Consider the following 20,521-nt stretch of genomic DNA (forward strand, 5'->3'; position numbering starts at 1 on the left):
TTCTATGGTTCAGGAATGCCCATTTTGTGGATCGGTCCAAGAAGGATGAGCATATAAGGGAGTCATGGGATTGATCCCTTGGGAAAGCAGAGAGACTTGGGGGGGGGGGGGTGAGGGGGGTTGGCAAAGATGTATCTGGTGACAGGATTCCATTATAAGTGGCAGAAATTGCAGAGAATAATATGTTGGCTGTAGAGGTTGATTGGGTGAAAGGTGAGGCCAAGAAGTCTGTCTGGGAAGATAGGGTGAGGGCAGATGTGCGGGCGATGGAGGAAATGATGGCGAGAATTGGCTTGATTGTAGTGGAGGAGATGCCACATTTACTGAAGAAGGATAATATCTCTGATCTCCTGGAATGGAAAATTACAATTGAAATCAACTGAATCATTTGAACAGTAAGTGGATGTAGACGTTCAGTAAAGCAGGAATTAAGGAAGGGTTATAAGATGGCTCCTCAGAAAAGCTTGAGGACAATCCAGAGTTTCGATAAGAGGAACTAAGGAAAGAATAGGGCCCCTTTAATATCATCTGTGTGTGCAGAACCACAGGAGGTGGGTGAGGTCCTTTGAATACTTCTCGTCTGAATTTACTGTGGAGAAAGATATGGAGGCAAAGGAAATTGGGGAAAGTAAAATACTGATGTTCTCAATAAAGTCCCTATACAGAAATTGGGGTGCTGGAGGTTTCAAATGCATTAAGTTAGATAAATCCCCAGGGATGATCAATCAAGTGACCCCTGGACAGGTTGGGAAACTGTGGAAGAAAGTTCAGGAACCATGAACAGATATTTGCATCATCATTAAGCACAAGTTTGGTGCTGGAAGACTTAAAAATGGCTGCAAAGACAAGCTATGGAACTACAGGTTGTTGAGGTTGGTATCAGTCATGGGTAATTTACTGGAAGAGATTCTCAGAGACTGGATCTATTTGCATTTGAAAATTTGATGACTATTTAGTGATATTCAGCATGGGTTTGTGCATAAGAAATTACAATTGAGATTTTTGAATAGGAGACCAAGAAAATCTGAGGGCAGGGCAGTAGATATTGTCCAAATTAATTTTAGCAAGACCTTTGACAAAGTCCTGCGTAGTTGGCTGATCCAGAAGGTCAGATTGCATGGGATCCAGTTTGAGGTGACCAACTGGGTACAGAATTAGCTTGAAACTGGGAGATTGGGTGGTAGTGGAGCATTGTTAATCAGAGTGGAGGCCTGTGACTACTGTGTGCCACAGAGATCAGTGCTCGATCTACTGTTGTTTGACATCTATAATTTATGACCTGGATGACCACGTTGTGAGCATGGTTAATAAGTTTGCAGATACCACCAAAATTGATGTATAGTGGACTGTGAAGAAAGTTATCTTCAATTACAACAGGATCTAGAAGAAATGGGTAAGTGAGCCAAGGAATGGCAGTCGGAATTAGTTATGTTTGAGGTGTTGCAATTGGTAGGTGAAATTAAGGCAGGATTTGCACTGTCAATGATAGGGTCCTGAGGATTGTTGTAGAACAATATGACTTGGGGATACAGGTATATAGTTCCATGAAAGTGGCATTGCAGGAAGACAGTGGTGAAGGGTTTGGCATGCTTGCTTTCATTGGTCAGGGTATTGAGTAGAAGAGCAAGATGCCATTTTACAACTGTACAGGATGTTGGTGAGATTGCACTTGGAGTGTTGTGTGCTGCTTTGGTCACACAGTTATAGGAAAGATATCATTAAGCTAAAAAGAATGAAGAAAAGATTCATGACAGTGTTGCTGGGACTGGTTGGATGAATTATAAGAACTGGCTGGATAGCTTGGGACTTTTCTCCCTGGAGTGTTTGAGACTAAGTGTAGGTTTACAAGATCATGAAAGACATAGATAAGATGAACAGTCATAACTCCCCCCCCCCCCCCCCCCACCCCAACCCCTTAGTAGAGGAGCCCAAAACTAAAGAACATAGAATTAAAGTGAGATGGGAATGGTGGGTATATGGAATATGGAATGAGCTACCAGAGGAAGTGGTAGAAGCAGGGACAATTGTAACATTCAAATGTCATGTAAACAGGTACATGGATAGGAAAGATTTAAAGGGATATGGGCTGAATGAATGCAAATGGGACTGGCATGCATAGGTTTAGCCAAAGGGCCTCTTTCTGTGCCATAAAACTCCATAATTCTGTTTTATTTCGGTCTGACTCTAGTTTTTTGTACAAAACTTTACCTCCTAACAGAAGCAGTTATCATGGGGGTATTAAATGTTCACATTGTAAAATGTAATTTGTTGTTTGTATTTTACTGGCAGATTTGGGTTATTGATGAAAAGAAGTGGCGACCAGGCAGAGTGGAACACACTGTAGGGTGGCCTCTGGATAGGAATACATATGGTGGCTCATTCCTCTATCATTTAAATGAAGGGGAACCCCTGGTGGCTTTAGGCCTTGTGGTAAGTATGTTAATTACGACTGCATTCGTAACAGTGCCTATCAGTATATTTACTAAAGTTGGATTTGTCTGTTTTTTTCTGTAAATTTTGTTAACGTGCTGGAATCATTACATAAGTGTAAGCACAGATTAATCTGTTGTGACATTTGATTTTAAATTCTATTCAGCTTCCAGCCTCACATTGTCTAGTACTAAAACTGCCTCTGTAATATTACTTAACTCAACCTCTGTCAGTGTTTATTTGTTCCTGAAGTCATCATCTACACTTTCTAACTTTTATGTTCCATGTGGTACCATGCTGTCCTGGCCAACACTCCATAAGTATGAGCCATTCCAAAACTCTGGTCCCCTTATTCTCATTCACATTACCCATGAGCTCGTTGACCTGAAATGCTTCAAATATAAAATCCTCACCTTTTGCTTTTCAAGCTATGCTGCATAGCTTTGTAACCCACTACATGTTTGGTCTCTTTCACTTTCACAATTTTCTTTTATCTGTGCCTTGAACTATCTGGGGCTTGGTATTTTATTTTTAAACTACATCATCTTGAACTGAAGTCCATCATGTTTATGTCATTACTTGTACTGTTTAAAGGCTGCCCTTGTTCTGAAAGCATATAAATAAAACTTTTTTTTTGCGGTCAGATTTATTGCACCGTTGGCACATTTTTCTGAGGGCTTTTGCATTTTAATTTTCCATTTTTCAAGATTATGAAATAGTTTATATTTGTTCTATTCTTAGGTAGGTTTGGATTATCAAAATCCGTTTCTGAATCCATTTAAAGAGTTCCAGAGGTGGAAACATCATCCTTCAATATCACCAACTCTAGAGGGAGGAAAAAGGATCGCATATGGAGCTCGTGCCTTAAATGAAGGTGGTTTTCAGGTATGGCACAATGCCAATTTAATACCTGAGTTGTGTGCAATTTTAACCTATGCAGGTACAGTACTTCATTGAAGAGATTAATCTTTGCTATAATTATAATGAGTTTATTGCCATATACTTTGTACAATGTACATGTGCAGTATAATTCTTGCTGCAGCTGCACAAGTACTCCATTTAAAGACAAAAAAAGGAAGAAAAAAAATCATAATTGAATTAACAGACAAAAAATACAAAAGAGATCATAAATATTCAATTATGAGTTCATAAAAAAGTGACTGCACTAGCCTAATTCTTTTAGCGTTTCAAAGCAGACACTGATTAGTGTAACAAGGTGGGGAGAGGGGTGCAAGTGTCTTGTAGCTGTTGGAAAGAAACTATTCTTGAACCTAGAAGTGCTAGTCTTAAGTCTTCTGTACCTTCTGGCTGAAGGTATCAGTTAGAAGAGGTTGTGACCATGGCGATTAGTGTTCTTCATGATTTTGGCTACCTTGAATGAACAAAATGTTTGAGCCTGTGACATAGCAAGACAGAAATGCTGGAGGAACTTGACAGGTTTTGCAGGATCCATATATAACTGATGTGTAGAGCCTGAGCCCTTCTTCAGAGTAGCATTTCTGTGTTTCTTCTACAATCATAGCATCTGCAGACTTTCGTGCTTCATTCTCTTCTGAGCCTGTGATGTTCCAAGCCATGTTTGTTACCCAATGGAGTTCCCAAACCAGCCACTGTACATTCCACAATGCAGCTGTAGAGGTTTGATAGAGTATGTGATGGCATGCCAAATCTTCTCAGACTGCTTAAAGTTGGAGTGCCTTCTTCGCTATTGCCTCAATGTCCTAGCTCCAGTAGATGTCTTTTGAAATATTGGCTCTGTCCCTTCAATGTGGACAGGTGCAAGATCCCTCAGCCACGCTTCCTAAAATCAACAATAAATTCCTTGGACTTGATGATGTTGAGACCAAGATTGCTGTTTGGCACCACCCAACCAGATTCTTGATCTCTAAACTGTATTCTGACTCATCATTTCCTGTTATTCGGCCAGCAACAGTGGTGTCACCAGGAAATTTGTAGATTGAGTTGGAGCCAAACCTGGGTATCCTGTTATGACTGTACAGGAAATAGAGTTGGGGATTAAGTAGGCAGACTTGAAGTGCTTTGTTGATGGCCAGCGTTGAGGAGGTGATTTTGTCGATTCGCACATTATTTCTCATGATGTACCGTAGAGGACGACCTCTGGAATTGCCACCTAATATGTTGGTTTTGAGCAATACCCTTTGTATAAGACACCCACCTCACCCCCCACCAAATCTGATACTTATGGGTGACTAATAGATGCTGTTAAATACAAACCACAATATTTTAATTACAAATTACCATATAAATGTTTCAGTTTTATTTGGATATTTTACAATAAACCACTCAACTCCTGAAACAGGCCATTTAAAGCCTGTACAGAGCCAACACATGCCAGACTGGGCGGATGAACCCCACAGAAGAATGCAGAGCCAGCGCGAAGATAGTACCTGTAGTGGTGTTGGGATTTTGCCATCGAGCTACAAATTTTAGACCAGGCATATAGAACGACTCCTGATTTTAAGGTGATTTTTTTAAGATTCAAGGATCATCCAATAGGACAGCATATACAGTAATCATTCAGTTGTGGCGGCGCACTCTCTCGTGGCGAACTGGCCCCACTTGTACCGCCGCGTGACAGGGCAGCCATGAGAAGATGATGCCGTCAGGGATTCTCCATTACCTCATGTTTTCTGCCCAGCATGCGCCCTGGGCAGCCGTTATGATGTCACCACATATGTGGTGGCCGAGCTCACTCTGCCCTTAGAGAAGCACACGAGGGATTTGAATACAACAGTCGTTGAGTGCATCCAACGTGGTGGCTGTGAATTTCATCGCTGTAGCTCCTGCGACATTGGTGACCCCGACGAGCCCAGACGGTTTTCGGGTCTCAGAACATGGATCCCGCCGAGATCAATGCCATTGCTATCAAACTGCCCCCCTTCTGGACCCACTGCCCACATACGTGGTTTGGGCAGGCAGAGGCGCAATTTCGCCTCAGGAACATTTCCACAGACGCCACGATGTTTCACCATGTCATGAGCGCGCTGGACGAGGAAACTGCAGCCAGGGTAGACGATCTCATCCACAACCCACCGGCTGAGGGTAAATATCCCACCCTTAAGAACCTTTTCCTGGGCACATTCGGTCTCTCCCAACAACAGCAGGCCTCCAGACTCCTGCATCTGGACGGGTTGGGAGACTGGACGCCATCAGCCCTAATGGACAAGATGCTGGCGGAAGATCACAAGCCCTGCTTCTTATTCAGCCAGATCTTCCTGGAGCAGATGCCTGAGGACATTTAGCTCCTGGTGGCAGACGAGGACTTCACAGACCCACGGTGAGTTGCAGCCCGAGCGAACACCCTCTGGCGCACCACGAGAGAGAACGAAGCCGCTTTCAGCCAAGTCACCTGTCCAAGAACCAGCCGGCCACAGCCTCCCCCCAAGCACAAGCTAGAAAAGCACCGTTCCACTTGGTGTTTCTATCATCAGTGCTAGGGGGCACAAGCTCGTAAGTGCAGGCAACCTTTTACCTACCAGGAAAACGACACGGCCAGCCACCATTGATGGCTGCGACGGCTGGCCACGCGAACAGCCTCCTGCATGTGACTGATAAGTTCTCCAGCCGGCATTTCCTGGAGTGGAGTTGAGTGTTTTTCCCCCCAACCACCCTCGAGATGAGCACCCAACCTCCTGGTCCCTGCGGGCAGCCAACGGTTCCATCAAAACCTTCAGCACCCACAAGGCGCAGATCCAGATCTGGAAGGAGAAATTCCACTGGAGGTTTGTGCTAGTCTCAGTAGTTACCGTGCTGTTGGGGGCCAACTTCGTCAGGGCGCACAGCCTACTAGTAGATATGAAAGGCAAAAGACTGGTCAACGCCTGCACGTTCCACTTTGTTCGCCTCGATCCCACGGACGCCTGAAATTGCCGCTCCCAGGGTCGAGTACTCCAGGATACTCGATGAGTTCCCCTCCATCCTTCAACCACGGTTCAACTCCGTCTTACCCCAGCATGAGGTACACCATCACATCTCCACACAAGGCCCCCCGCTGCACGCCAAAGCCCAATGACTACCGTCTGAGAAGGTGCAGCTAGCCAAAGAGGAGTTCTCGCGTCTGCAGGAGTTAAGTATCGTCTGCCATTTGGACAACCCCTGGGTATCCCCTCTTCACATGGTCCCCAAATCCTCTGTTGCTGGAGACCCTGCAGGGATTATCGATACCTGAACGACACGACCACTCTGGACAGGTACCCAATACTCATCCAGGACTTTACGGCCAACCTCCATGGTGCCCAGGTCTTCTCAAAAGTCGACCTGATGTGGGGTTATCATCAAATCCCAGTCCACCCCAAGGACATTGGTAAGACAGGGATCATCACCCCATTCGGGCTTTTCGAATTTTTGCGCATGCCCTTCAGGCTTAAGAACGCGGCCCAGACTTTTCAGTGCTTCATGGATGCAGTGGGCAGCGACCTGGACTTTGTGTTTATTTACCTCAACAATATCCTTATCGCCAGTCATGACCACGAGGAGCACAAGGCCCACCTCCACACCCTGTTTACCCGCCTGGCGGAATTCGGCTTCACAGTCAACGTGGCCAAGTGCCAGTTCGGCAAGCAGATGCTGCAGTTTCTGGGGCACACCATCTCGGCAGCAGGAGCCACCCCAGCGCCAGAAAAAATTGTGGCCGTTCGGCAGTTTCCCAAACCCACCACTGTCGAGGGCCTTCAAGAATTCGTAGATATGGTTCATCCCCAGTGCCGCCCACATCAGGCGGCAGCTTTTCACATTGATCGCCGCTAATGATAAAGTCCTGGTCTGGTCGAAAGAGGCAGAGGGCGCTTTCGTGGCAGCGAAGGATGCTCTGGCCAGCGCCACCTTACTGGTTCACTTGTGCCCAGAGGCACATACAGCGCTCTCAGAAGACACCTCAGCCACACCATGGGAGGAGTGCTTGAGCAGTGGGTTGATGGACAGTGGCGCACTCTGGCCTTCTTCAACAGGCACCTTCACCCACCGGAGCTCAAGTACAGCACCTTCGACCAGGTGCTCCTGGCACCGTACCTGGCCTTCGGTACTTCCTGGAGGGCAGGCCATTCACTGACCACAAGCCCCGAACGCAGGCCCTCGCGATGGCCAAGGATCCGTGGTCGGCCCACCAGCAATGCCATCTCTCCTTCGTGTTGGAGTTCACCACCAACATCCAGCACAGGGCAAGTAGAGACAACGTGGCGGACGTGCTCTCCCAGCCAGCAATCAGCACCCTTGCTCCCGTCCTCGACTACACCCAACTTGCGCAGGCACAAAAAGAAGACGTGGAGACGCAGGCCCTCAGACCACCATTTCAGGGCTCTACCTCCAGGACATTCAGTTGCTGAACAGCCCGGACACACTGCTCTGCGACGTTTCCACCGGTTCACCACGCTCTGTAGTCCCGCTGCCATGGAGGTCACGGGTCTTCAGCATGGTCCACGATCTAGCACACCCCTTGGTGCGTATGGTGGCGGAGCGGTTCGTATGGCTCGGGCTCAAGGAGGTGGCCAAGATGGCGAGGAGCTGCACTCAGTGGCAGGCCTCCAAGGTACACTGGCATACGCAGGACCCAGTTCAGCAGTTCAACTCGACGGTAAAGAAATTCCAGCATATACACATCGACATCGTGGGCCCCTGCCGGTGTCCAGGGAGGCACGCTACCTGCTCACGGTGGTCTACCGGACCACGAGATGGCCGGAAGCCATCCCCATCAAGGAAGCTTCGCCGAGATGTGCGCCAGGACTTTAGTCGACCACTGGATTGCCAGGTTCGGAGTTCCGGCGCACATCACTAGCGAGAGAAGTGGACCCAGTTCACCTCCGCCCTCGGGTCTCAACTGGCGAATCTTCTGGGGGTCAAACTCCACCACACCACAGCCTACCATCCACAAGCAAACAGTCTGGTGGAGAAATTTCACCGCCACCTGAAGTCGGCCCTCATGGCTCACCTCACAGGCTTCCGGTTGGGTGGATGAACTACCATGGGTCCTCTAAGGCATCAGAAGAGCGCCCAAGGATGATCTACAGGTGTTACCTGCAAAGCTGGTGTACAGCGTGCCTCTCTCGTTGCCCGGTGAGTTCTTCGCCCCGGAACCCGGCTCGACGCCCGAGCACCCGAACCTGTTGGTGGATCTCCGCAGCAAGCTAGCCTCGACAGCCCCACCCCCCACGCATCACAGCGCCCGACCAACCCATCTTCCCAAAGAGCTGGACTCTGGAATTCATTTTGTTCGGCGCGGACCTAACACTGCACCTTTGCAACGCCTGTACGAGGGCCCGTACAAAGTCCTCCAGCGGTCCGGCAAAACATTGGACATTGGGGGTAAAAATGAACTATTCATCATAGACCTCCTGAAGGCAGCACACTTGGACCTCTCTCAGCCAGTGCAAACAGCCAAACCCAAACTCCAAGGTCGTCTGCCCAAGCAGCAGAACATGCAAACTGGTTCTGGGGTGGGGGGGGGGGGGGAGGTTGTGTTGGAAGTGCACTCTCTCGTGGCAAATCAGCCCTGCTTGTACCACCGTGTGGCGGGGCATCCATGAGAAGATGGTGCCATCAGGAGTTCTCCCTTACCTCGTGTTTTCAGCCCAGCGTGCGCCCTGGGCAGTCGTTATGACGTCACTACGCACACAATGGCCGAGCTCAGACTGCCCTTAAAGGGGCGCGCACGGGATTTGAATAAAACAGTCGTTGAATTAATCCAACGTGGTGGCTGTGAATTTCTTCACTGTAGGTCCCACTACACAGTTAAATTAATTTGTATATTGATACAGTAAAAACACCATTGTCTGGAATTCAAGCAATTGGTAAAAAAAAGCAGAAAATAAATAGGTTAAAAAAAACCTCAATTTTAAAATTGGCACCTCCTAGCAATCTGTTCACCAAGCCATGCAATGTGCAATCTTGAACAACTAGCAAATTCACTTATCTGGCATCAACCAATCCCCATTTGTGCTGTATAACGTGGGGGGAGGGGGGGGTTTACTGTAGAAATAAAAAATAAAACCATACTGCTGCAAAAGCAACAAATTTTGTGGCACATGTTCCATGACAATAAATTTGATTCATAATTAACTGTTTTCCTCTCATCCTGTTACCCTATTATTTCCAGATCATGGAAAATAATGGAGAAAGGTTAATCAGAACATTGAAATATAACTATTTTATAAATTTAATATTTTCAATTACCCTTTTGGCCCATGTGCCCATGCCGCCCAATTAGACCCAAATGATCTACAACTCCCCATACATTTTGAAGGGTAGGAGGAAACCCACACGGACACTGGGAGAATGTATAAACTCCTTACAGACAGCACCAGCTTCAAGCCACAGTCCTATTTGCTAGTTCTAACCATGCAAAGCTGATAAATCAGCTTGGAGAAATGAATGACTGGGAAATACTGTCATAGATCCCCATCATTTATGTTAATGTGTTGCGCAAGAAACTGAAGCAATATTGTGCTGTAGTCTGTACCTAGGCTTTCCTTCCCTGGAGGACTGCTGATTGGCTGCAGTCCAGGATTGATGAATGTCCCAAAAATTAAAGGAACACATACTGCTATGAAGAGTGGGATGATTGCTGCAGATGCTGTCTTTAAGAAATTATTTGAAGATGATCTCAAGCCTGTGACTCAAGGTATATTTTAGTAGCCTTTGATTCATATTTCTTGATAACAATCCCTGTCTGTACAAGACACATAACATTGATTTATAGCTTTTTATTTACAATGTTTTAATAAAAGTAGATCTTGACGTGTTGTTGACAATATTTTGTCATTGTTCATTTTTAAGTTGTATCCTTTTCCAAAATTAAAATATTATTTTCACCTGAACTTAGGCCTTCATGTACCGGAGTATGATGTGGATCTAAGAAACTCATGGGTTTGGAAGGAACTACATTCCGTGAGGAATATCCGACCCTCTTGCCATGGACCTTTGGGTATTTATGGAGGAATGATTTATACTGGAATATTTTATTGGATCTTTCGAGGATTGGAGCCTTGGACACTGAAACACAAAGGTGATTTAACAGTAGGATAAACTTACAAAATGAACATTTGGGATATTTGTGTGGAGATGGTGAAGGCAAAGGGCAGTGTTACACCTGACTCTGGTCATTTTATCTTGGCACAAACTCTCAGCCTCTTCATCCTGAAGAAACTTGAAGCAGAAACCATTAATTTCTATAAGGTAATAATTAATACATAGGTACTAGAAAATCAATATTAGAATAAACATGATCCACTTCACTTTCCATAGATGATGACTTCTTTAGAATTTTCTGTCTCCATTTCAGATTTCTAACATCTGCAGCTTTTCTCTCAAGAAATTAAACAATTGTTTTGGTTCATGTACAACTGCTCTACCAATAATTTGAAATTAATCTTGATTGTTTAAATAATATTCTATAAATTCAGTTGGTCAGGCAGTAACTGTGGAGAGGGAAGGAAATAAACTTAATCTTTCATATGCATGATCTTTTATCAGAATTAGAAAAATAATAGTAGCACAGAATTGTTAAAGGTGGAGAGAATGAATGGAAATTGTCATACAATTGAGACCAATAGGGATTAAATGAAGTAAATTGTGCTCATACAGTCGAGGGAGGGTACAGGGTGAGGACTGTTAGTCGCTGCTGACCCACCTAGATAAATTGTAAATAGAGGGAGAGGAAGAAGGACACGAGAGAAAAGTCCTGGTACTACGATTTACAGGACACTGTAGTTACCAGTAATGTAAAATGAAAGAGAATGCTGTAAATGCCAACAGCCCATGCTACCTTTGGAAAGCAGGAGCAACTTGAGTTAACATTCCATGTTTTTGACCCTTTATCAGACTAAGCCAGTAACTCCGCAAATTGGTGATCTGAAGCCAAAGGTATCCTGAGAATTGGCATGTGTCTGTTCTGCAGATGAAATTTTGTTCCCCAAACTTACACTGGGCTTTCGAATGATGTAAAAGGCCAAGGACTAAGTGGGCTGGAGTTTAAAAAGTGACAAGCAATTGGGTTCATCAAAGCAATTACCTATTCTGCCATTGGTTACTCCATTTAAGAAGATATCACATTGTAGAAATGAATGTCAACTTGGAAACTATTTGGATATTGGGAAGGGAAAAGGAAGAAGGCCAGGTGTTGTATCTTCTGTGGTTGAATGAGGAGGTGCAGGGAAAGAGGGAGAGGACGCTGATAACTGATGGGAGAGAAAAGTCCCTTCAGAAATTGGAAAAGGCAGATGATAGCATCCCATTGCAGGATAAAAGACTACCATCTGGTTCAGGATCCCACTTCTAGCCCCACTTTTCTCTCCCTACATTTTTCTATTTTCCAGAGGCTGCTCCATGGGTCCATTTATCCCTCCTACCCGCCCTTCCCTGCCCCCCACCATTGCAGGTGGTGCACCACTTATTCCTGCACTTATCTTCATCACCATCACACTGGGACTTAAAAGTACAGTTCTTTCAGGTGAGGGAATGATTGTAGCTCCTCCAAACTCATCATGATGCTCCTAATATGGCTTCCCTTGTATCGGAGAGACCAACCTCAGACCAGATGACAGATTTGCAGAACACCTGTGCAATGACCATCCCAAGCTCCAGGCTGCATTCCATTTCAACTTATTTTCCCATTCCCACACCAACTTGTTCATCCTCAACTCCCTCCAGTGCCAGCGTAATGTCTGTCTTTCCACTCTTCTCATTTTTTGTTGCCTTTCCCATGCTCCCCATCTACCTCCATCCATCTACTTCCACATATTTCATCCACTGATTTGTCACCTCCATCTACTTCCATGAGCCCTTCATCTCCCCCTTAATTGTTCCCATTATTCTTCCTTACTTATCAGAGTCCAAGTACCTCTGGTTGTTGTCAATGTTTATCGCCCTCCAGCAGCTGTCTCAACATTTCTCCTTTCCTCTTCCTAATGTCGGCTCCATCTGCTTTCACCAATCAACTACCTTCTCTGCCTTCAACTCCATCCCTTCTGCCTCCATCTGCACATCTCTTTATATTAATCTCTCAGTCCTAACTGCCAATGTCTCGACCTGGAAAGTCAACAGTGCCCCACTCCTCCTCCAGAGATGCTGTTCAACCTGCTGAGTTCCTCTGACAGTTTGTGATTCAGATTACAGCACCTGCAGTCTCTTGTGACTCCAAGAAAAATCAAGAACTGATTGGGTATTCGGTTACCCTGATAACATAACAACTGTTGTATGTTGGGGTTTGTTATCAACTGATGTCTGATAACACAACAGTGCAGAAAAAATGAAATCCGTTCTGCAGACATCACTGGGTCTTTGACATTAGGAACCAGATTTTTTTTTCAATCTTCTACGGATTCAAACCTGGTCTGAGCCAGGACTTCACGATTAGGATACTGCTTCATTGCTACAAAGTTGTGAATTTTTTTCAGTGGGACAAAGGGCTGATGCAGTGCTTTGACAGCCAAAAAAAAAACCTCCTCTATCAAACTACAGGTGCAGATTTTTCTCAGTTAAAGCCAGCCAAGGATTGCACACCCATCGAATACCCCAAACCAGATGGGAAAATCAGCTTTGACCTACTGTCCTCTGTGGCCCTTAGTGGAACCCATCATGAAGCTGACCAGCCAGCACATTTAACACTACTGGATGACAGTGTACCAGTAAACAGGAATTTGGCTGAGTTTGATGGACCAGAGCAAAGATTTTGTCCTGCAGGTAATGTGAACAAATATGTTTTGTCATTGTCTTCTGATGTTGGGATATCTCACTGGTTTGGAGTAATCATACAGCCAATGGAAAAACTAATGCAGATTTTTGTTTAGGGGGGGTTGTATTTGTATTCAAGTCATAAACACCTCAGCACTACCTATTTGGGGATCAAGGAGGGAATAGAGGAGCTGACATTAACCTCGATGAATTTAAACCCAGTTGCTTTTGGTGAACCCATCCCTTAAACAAGAATGGATTGGATAAGTTGTTTAATAACTTCATGGCAAGTCTTGCTAAGTCATCAGTATTCAACTGATAGTGTATATATTGTAGATTTATAGAGTTACACAGCGTAAGAACAGTTTTTTCAGCTCAACTTGTCCATGCTGACCAAATTACCTATTTGAACTGGACCCATTTGCCTGTGCTTCGACCATCTCCCTCTAAACCCTTGCTATCCTTGTACCTGACCAAATGAGTTTTAAACTTGTGATTGCACACATTTCTCCCAGGTCCTGCGACACCTTATTCCATATATCCACCATCCTATGTGCGGAAAAATTTACCCCACTAATCTCCTCTCACCTTAAACCTATGCCATTAGTTTTAGAATCCATTACCCTGGGTTATAACTTGCTATAATTTTATTATCCGGGAAAGAAAAGTATAGGATTATTCTGGAATAATGGAACAGATCTTCCCATTATCGAATTGTCATTAATATTTCCTACTCGCCACATGCCTTCTTAGTCCACATGACCAGACTTTGCATATCCTGGTGATGAACTCCTAAAGAGCTATTTCAACATTGAATACTTAATGCAGGGTTGAGTCTTTGTCATTGCATTTTGTAAAATCATCTAGAAACAAAATTAATCTTCAAAGGCTGAAAAGAAGCTTGTATTACAAAGTTTTATAAGGACATGAATGTGGTATGTTATTTGTTGTGGTAAAACAAAGCATCCTGATGCAAAGGAAATTCTTAATTGGATATTGTGTAGTGGGATGGAAAGTTAGAAATCAACCACATTGGTTTCCTACATTGATCACTCCGTAATATTTTATAAGCTATAAAACTCTCTTGAATAACCTTAAGTTGTGATAATCAATAAAGGTTTAAAGAAAAGAAAGAGTATTCAATAACTTGTCCCTGGAAAGGAGGCACCACTGATAGAATGATTTAAGTATAAAATAATAATTCAATTTTTTTTTTAATCCAAACCGTAATACTGTTATTTATGGTAACTCGACACTTAATATTATGCAGTGCATGTTGCTGACAAGATGTCCTGCTGTGTTAGTGGACGTGGCAAGCTCTTTTAAGGGCTGCTCAGGCACAGGTAAACTTTAGTGACTGCTTAAAGGTCCATTTGCAATATATTTTAAGTAAATAATTTCCTGAATACCTCATTGAATCATCTATTGTCTAAGACCAGATTAACACAAAAGATTCCCTTTCCAAATAAATAGGCAACCAATTTCATGGCCATTTTCAGCTTTGTGATTTCTCAGATTTTAAAAATTGAATTCAAATTCTTAAGCTGCCATGATATTTGATTCACTAATACAACTTTATGATATCTACATAAATAAAATGCAATTAATTGCTCTCTTATGTTAGAAGTCAGTGGATTCGTATTCCATTCCAGAGCTTTAATCTGCACGCATTGCTTTAAAACTTTATTTAAGGTGAAGCTGCATAACCACTTGATAAATAAAGCAATATTCAACTTCTCATCTTATGAGATTTATGAGCCGTCAGTAAGTACAGGGTAAGGGGGCATAAAACTGGAGAGTGGCAAATTACTGGAGACATGCACTTAGATGGACAAGGACTGATTAGGGGATAGTCAGCACAGTTTTGTAAGTGGGAGATTGCATCTCACAAATCTGAGTTTTTTGAAGATGTGACCAAAAAGGTTGACTGGGTAGACTTGCAGATGTTTTCAGTGGTCTGGTTAGCAGAGTAATTAACACATTATTACAGTACCAGTGACCTGGGTTCGAATCTGATGCTGTCTGTGAAGAGTTTGTACACTCTCCCTGTGTCTGCATGGGTTTCCTCCCACCTTTCAAAACATACAAGGGATCTAGGTTGGCCAATTTGGGTGGCACGTGCTCGTGGTCCTGTTACCGTGCTGAATGTTTAATTTAAATTTGATAAGATTTCACAAGTAGGCTGCTCTGAAAGATTAAATCACATGGGATCCAAAGAGAAAGAGCAGAATGGATAGAAAATTGTCTTCACGGAAGAAAGCAGAGGGTGACAGTTTTTTAAAAAAGAATAAAACACTAAAGTCTGCAGCTGCTATGTTTGAAGTAAAACACGATGATGGAGAAACTCAGCAGGTCAAACAGCGTATTTTACATAGCAAAGATGATACATAACCAGTTTTTAGGGCCTGAGCCCTTCATCAGTGTGTAATCAAAATGGAGGCAGGCACCTGAATAAAATGGTGGAGGGGTGGGGTGGAATGGGGTAAGGGGGAGGAGCACAAGCCCTTTTGCAAGAGGTAATAGGTGCATGAGAGAACAGGGGGAGGTGGGATGGCTCTGTGAATGGACAGGGAAGGAGATGAAGAGCTGGAGGAAAGGAGATAGAGGGATGGGGAAGAGAGGGAGAATTGGGAGTGGTAGCAGAGAAGTCGATGTTAATGCCATCCAGTTGGAGAGTGCCCAAATGGAATATTAGGTGTTGCTCCTCCAATTTACATGTGGTCGTGGTTTGACAGTGCACGAGGCCACAGACTGACTTGTCAGCTCAGGAGTGGGGTGCAGAATTGAAATGATTGGCCACTGGGAGATTCCTGTCATTGATATGGACAGAGCAAAAATGCTCAGCAATGTGATCTTCCAGTCTATGTCCATTCTCTCTGATGTTGAGAAGGCCACAACGGGAGCACCAGATGCAGTAGATGACTCCCACAAATTCACAAGTGAAGTGTTGCTTCACTTGGACAGACTGTTTGGGGCCCTGAATGGTGGTGAGGGAGGATGTGCGGGCACAAGTGTGACACTTTCTGCAGTCATTGTGGAAGGTGCCAAGGTGATTAGTGGGAAAGGATGAGTAGACAAGATATTCACGGAGAGAACAGAATGCAGAAAAGGGAAGATGTGTCTGGTCGTGGGATCATGTAGATGACGGAAATTGTGGTGGATTATATGCTGTATCCAGAGGTTGTTGTATTGGTAGGTGTGACAGAGGGGGCCAGGGTAGATGAGTGGGATATAGAGATGTGGTTAAGGGCTAAGTTGATGGTGGTAGAGGGGAAGCCACAGTGATGGTAAAAGGTTGTTTTTCTGACTGGAGGCCTGTGACCATAACTGTTTGTCATCTATATCAATGATGTAAATGAAAACTTGCATGGCGTGATTAGGAAGTTTGCAGATGACATCAAAGTGCCTGGTATTGTAGATAGTAAAGATGGTAATCACAGGTTCATAGGGTGGTCAAAAAAACTTTCGACAAATTTGCTTTCATCAGTCAAGAGTATTAAATGAAGTTGGGAGAACATGTTGGAGTTGTATAAGATGTTGGCAAGGCCCCATTTGGAGTATTGTGTTCAGTTTTGGTCACTGGAAAGATGTTATCAAGCTGGAGAGGGAACAGAGAAGATTGATGAAGATGTTGCCAGGTCTGAGTTATTGGAATGAGGGGTGATCTCATTGAGGTATAGAAAATTATGAGAGGAATAGATTGGGTGAACCAGATTAGGGGAAGCAATAATCAAAATACATGGGCTTGGGTGATAGGGGAGAGACTTAATAAAATCTGAGGGTAACTTTTTTTTTAAAAACACAGTGGATGATGAGTGTATGGAACACAGAAGGTGGATGAGACAGGTACTATTGTAGCATTTAAGAAAAATTTGGACAAATACATTTGATAGGGATCAAGGCCAAATCCAGGCAGGTGGGACTAATGTGGGTGAGATATTTTGATCAGTATGAGCAAGTTGGGCTGAAGCGTCTGTTTCAACACTATGACTAAGTGTTCGATGATGTTGCAGAATGGGGATCTCTGGAGAGTTATTTTCACCCAGAGAGTGAGGACTACATGGAATACAGTGTCTGTGGGAGTGAAGTTGTTGATAGCACTTAATAAGAGTTTAGATGAGCACTTGAATTGCCTAGGCATGAAGACTACAGACCAAACACTAGAAAATTGGATTAATGTGATGAGTTCCCAGAGATCAGCATGGATGCGATGGGCTAAATGGCCTAATTCCATTCTGAATGACATTTCCACTCAAAGCTTAAAATTCTTAGTCATCTGTGATTAACCAGGCTAGTTAACAATGCCAACTTATGTTTCTCCAACACGTCCGTGCCCTCAACCCTTAAATCAGATATGGAAACCGCTTCCTGCTCTGATTTCAGAGTTTCTCTGAAGCATGAAATTGCCCTGCATTCTATAGGCTGTTGATACTGGAGCAAAGAGACTCTGATTGAACACTAAGCTCCATTGAGGCCCGAGTGAATTGGCTTCTAATTGGAAGATGGTCAAATGAACATCTATCTTCCAGTCAGAGCATCAGATGCTGCCATCAAAGGAGGTGGCCGATTGGTTTTTCTTTCAGTTACTCTGAAACAATTATCTTCATAATTACCATTAATTAAAATAATTTCTCTTTCTGCTGTTCATATTCTTGAAAATTGCTTGATAATTGATGTTATATTTCTCTTCATCCTTAGCAGTTGAAGAGAAAGCTGTGGGAGTTCTGAGTAAACTCATTTTTTATATTTTTCCAGTTCCATCTGTACTTTAGCCAGTCTTGAAGATTTCTCTGTATTTTTGTGCCTATAATTTTTATTGCTCATCTTCCATATTTATTGCATATTTTTACGATATGCATAATTTCTTTCTCCCACTCATAGGTGTCTATGAGTATGTCCCTTTGGAAAGTGGTAATGGAAAGAGGTTGCAGATTAATGCTCAGAATTGTGTTCACTGCAAGACATGTGATATTAAGGATCCCAGCCAGAATATCAACTGGGTGGTACCGGAAGGAGGTGGTGGCCCAGCTTATAATGGAATGTGAACAATCAACTGTTCCAAGACTGTAGCTACAGTATTGTTGTGACAAACAATATTAATTGAATTGTTAACTCAGAACTCAATTTTCATCTTAATTGTTCAAATGTAAATTTGAAGTTGAATTGCATTTTTCTAATATGTGGTTCATTCTGATTTCACTGGGTCAATATAAACAGGTATCTATTATTAGCTCAGGAGAAATTTCATTCCGATGAAAAGAAAATTATGCCCAGTATTCTTTAGTAATTAATCATCTGTGATCAACCAGACTCAGTTGTAATTTTGATGACAGTTAATCAATACCTCAAAATATTAAGTCTTTTAAACGAGTGACAAATTGAAGTTTAATTTGAAGTGTGTTGGCTGAAATTGCTTTGTTGTCCTTGATGCTGAGGACTGCTTATTACTTGAAAAAATTTCTTTCAAAGGAAGCGCCGCCATAAAATTATTTCAACACTAAGATCAACTGCAGTAAAATAGAATAAAATTGACTTAAACAATTCAATTGTGCTTTTATCTTCAAATATATACCAGATGACAAAACAATGTGACATTAATATATTGCAAGCTATGATTTTTTTTAGCAAAGTTATTTTAATTTTAAATTAATTTTGCTTAAAATTTGAAGGAGAAAGACCATTGTAATCCAAAGCATAAATATCTTTATGGTATATTTTGAAGATGGACATTATAAATACAAAATTTGGACACTGCTCCCATGTAATGATTTTAATAAGTGTTTTGAGTTGATAACATACAACCATCATTTCAAGTAATTAATTTAATAGATGATGTGTTGTTTAGAGTGTAAATATAAACTTGTAAATATTCAATTTCTGTAATAAAATAATTTGCGCAAGATATTTTTGGAATATCATTTTTTGTACTGGCCCATTTGTTTAAAATGGAGAAGCTATTGATGATGATGGAATATAAAACAAAATAAGACCGACAGTCCTGAACCAGGGTTGTGATGGGAAAGGTCAACTGTCCATTTCTTCCATGGATGATTATAACCTTTTCTGCTCTTCCTCTCCAATACCCACTCCCCAGCCCCGAGATACACACACTGTTAGGAGAACCTGATAGCATTTGAGTTTTCCTCTGAGGCCTCTTGCTCACCCTCCTGATTATTGCCTTCTCCACTTTTTGTCCACTGTTCCACAACCTCCCCTGTCTTAATCCTGGTGGTTGTACCATTTCTTAGCTTTTCCCTTTTTTGTATTCCTCTCTCATTTAAGAAGTAAAATCAAATCAGCCCTTCTTGTTTTTCTACACTCTCACTTGCTTTTAGTTATTTCTGTTGTTTAATCTCAAAATGACAATACTTGTGCCTAATTTCTATATTATTTGGAAACTACGGTGGCACAGTGAGCGCACCGCTGTTACAGCGTCAGCAAGCCAGGTTAAATCTGTCATTGTACAGAGTTTGTACATTCTGTCTATGTCTGCATGGGTTTCCTCCCACCCTTCAAAATGTACAGGGATTGTAAGTTAATTTGGCAGCATGGGCTCATGGCTGAACAATCAGGCTGAACTTCGGTATGCTGTATTACTACAAACAAGGTAAGCTACGTAAATTGGTCAGAAACATTGTAAAATGTACATATTCACCAAAATGTTTGCTTACTGAAGCTGAACAGGTTCTTCATAAAAAAGTATACCTTAAATTAAAGAGATAATAAGTGTTAAAGATGGTTCATGAATATGGTTATCTATCTTAAGCACACAGATGCAAGAAAAATAAGGAGTTATGAACTGTGGGGGGGAAGGGAAGAAAAAATAGATTGATCGTAGGTTAGGTTTATATGGGTCGACACAGCATTGTAGGCCAGAGGGCCTATGCTGTACTGTTCTTTGATAATAAATTTTCAGTTACCATAGTGCAAGAAAAAAGTGTTGTTACAATAATGCAGACGGATATTTTTGTGGTGTTGGGGATGTTCAAGAGCCTGATTGTTCTTAAACCAACATGCACTGGTCTTTGGGCTTCTCCAAGACTCAGACCTTGTAAATTCTGTGACCTGAACGCAAGTCTTGAATATTGTGGTCATATGTGAACACTCCTAAGTGAGTATTGATTGCCACATATTTTCTCAACTCAGAATCTAATTCAACTTCCTGATATGCTTGTAATAAATCCAATTTTGTGAACTTAACACCATTCAATGTTTGAAACAAGTCTTCTGTTCTGAGAATTGGACGTTGGGGTCCTTGCAGAGCTTGATTAATGATGACCTTATAGTCACCACAAATTTGAATTTCACCACTGGATTTTCTAACAGGAACCATCAGGGTGGCCCAATCGCTGTATTGCAGTTTCTCAATAATTCCTTAGTTTTCCAGTCTGCCGAGTTCAGCTTTGAT

The 20,521-nt window shown here is 42.9% G+C and overlaps 1 protein-coding gene across 3 annotated transcripts in view; it reads left to right on the plus strand.

Annotated features, from left to right (window-relative positions):
* etfdh (electron transfer flavoprotein dehydrogenase) overlaps positions 1 to 20,521 on the plus strand; it is a 102,023-nt gene that overhangs the window by 60,555 nt on the left and 20,947 nt on the right. Inside the window, exons 8-13 of one of the 3 annotated variants that reach the window (XM_069926236.1) lie at positions 2,290 to 2,430; positions 3,172 to 3,315; positions 9,895 to 10,063; positions 10,265 to 10,447; positions 12,901 to 13,122; positions 17,995 to 18,276. In XM_069926236.1, the coding sequence (XP_069782337.1) occupies positions 2,290 to 2,430; positions 3,172 to 3,315; positions 9,895 to 10,063; positions 10,265 to 10,447; positions 12,901 to 13,122; positions 17,995 to 18,158 (1,023 nt within the window). In that variant the 3' untranslated portion in view covers positions 18,159 to 18,276. Of the gene's footprint in view, positions 1 to 2,289; positions 2,431 to 3,171; positions 3,316 to 9,894; positions 10,064 to 10,264; positions 10,448 to 12,900; positions 13,123 to 17,994; positions 18,277 to 20,521 lie in introns of those variants that run through there. The other 2 variants (XM_069926237.1, XM_069926238.1) reach the window with 2 other exon arrangements.

This window comes from Narcine bancroftii, chromosome 3, assembly GCF_036971445.1.
Source record: "Narcine bancroftii isolate sNarBan1 chromosome 3, sNarBan1.hap1, whole genome shotgun sequence".
Taxonomy (NCBI): Eukaryota; Metazoa; Chordata; class Chondrichthyes; order Torpediniformes; family Narcinidae; genus Narcine; species Narcine bancroftii.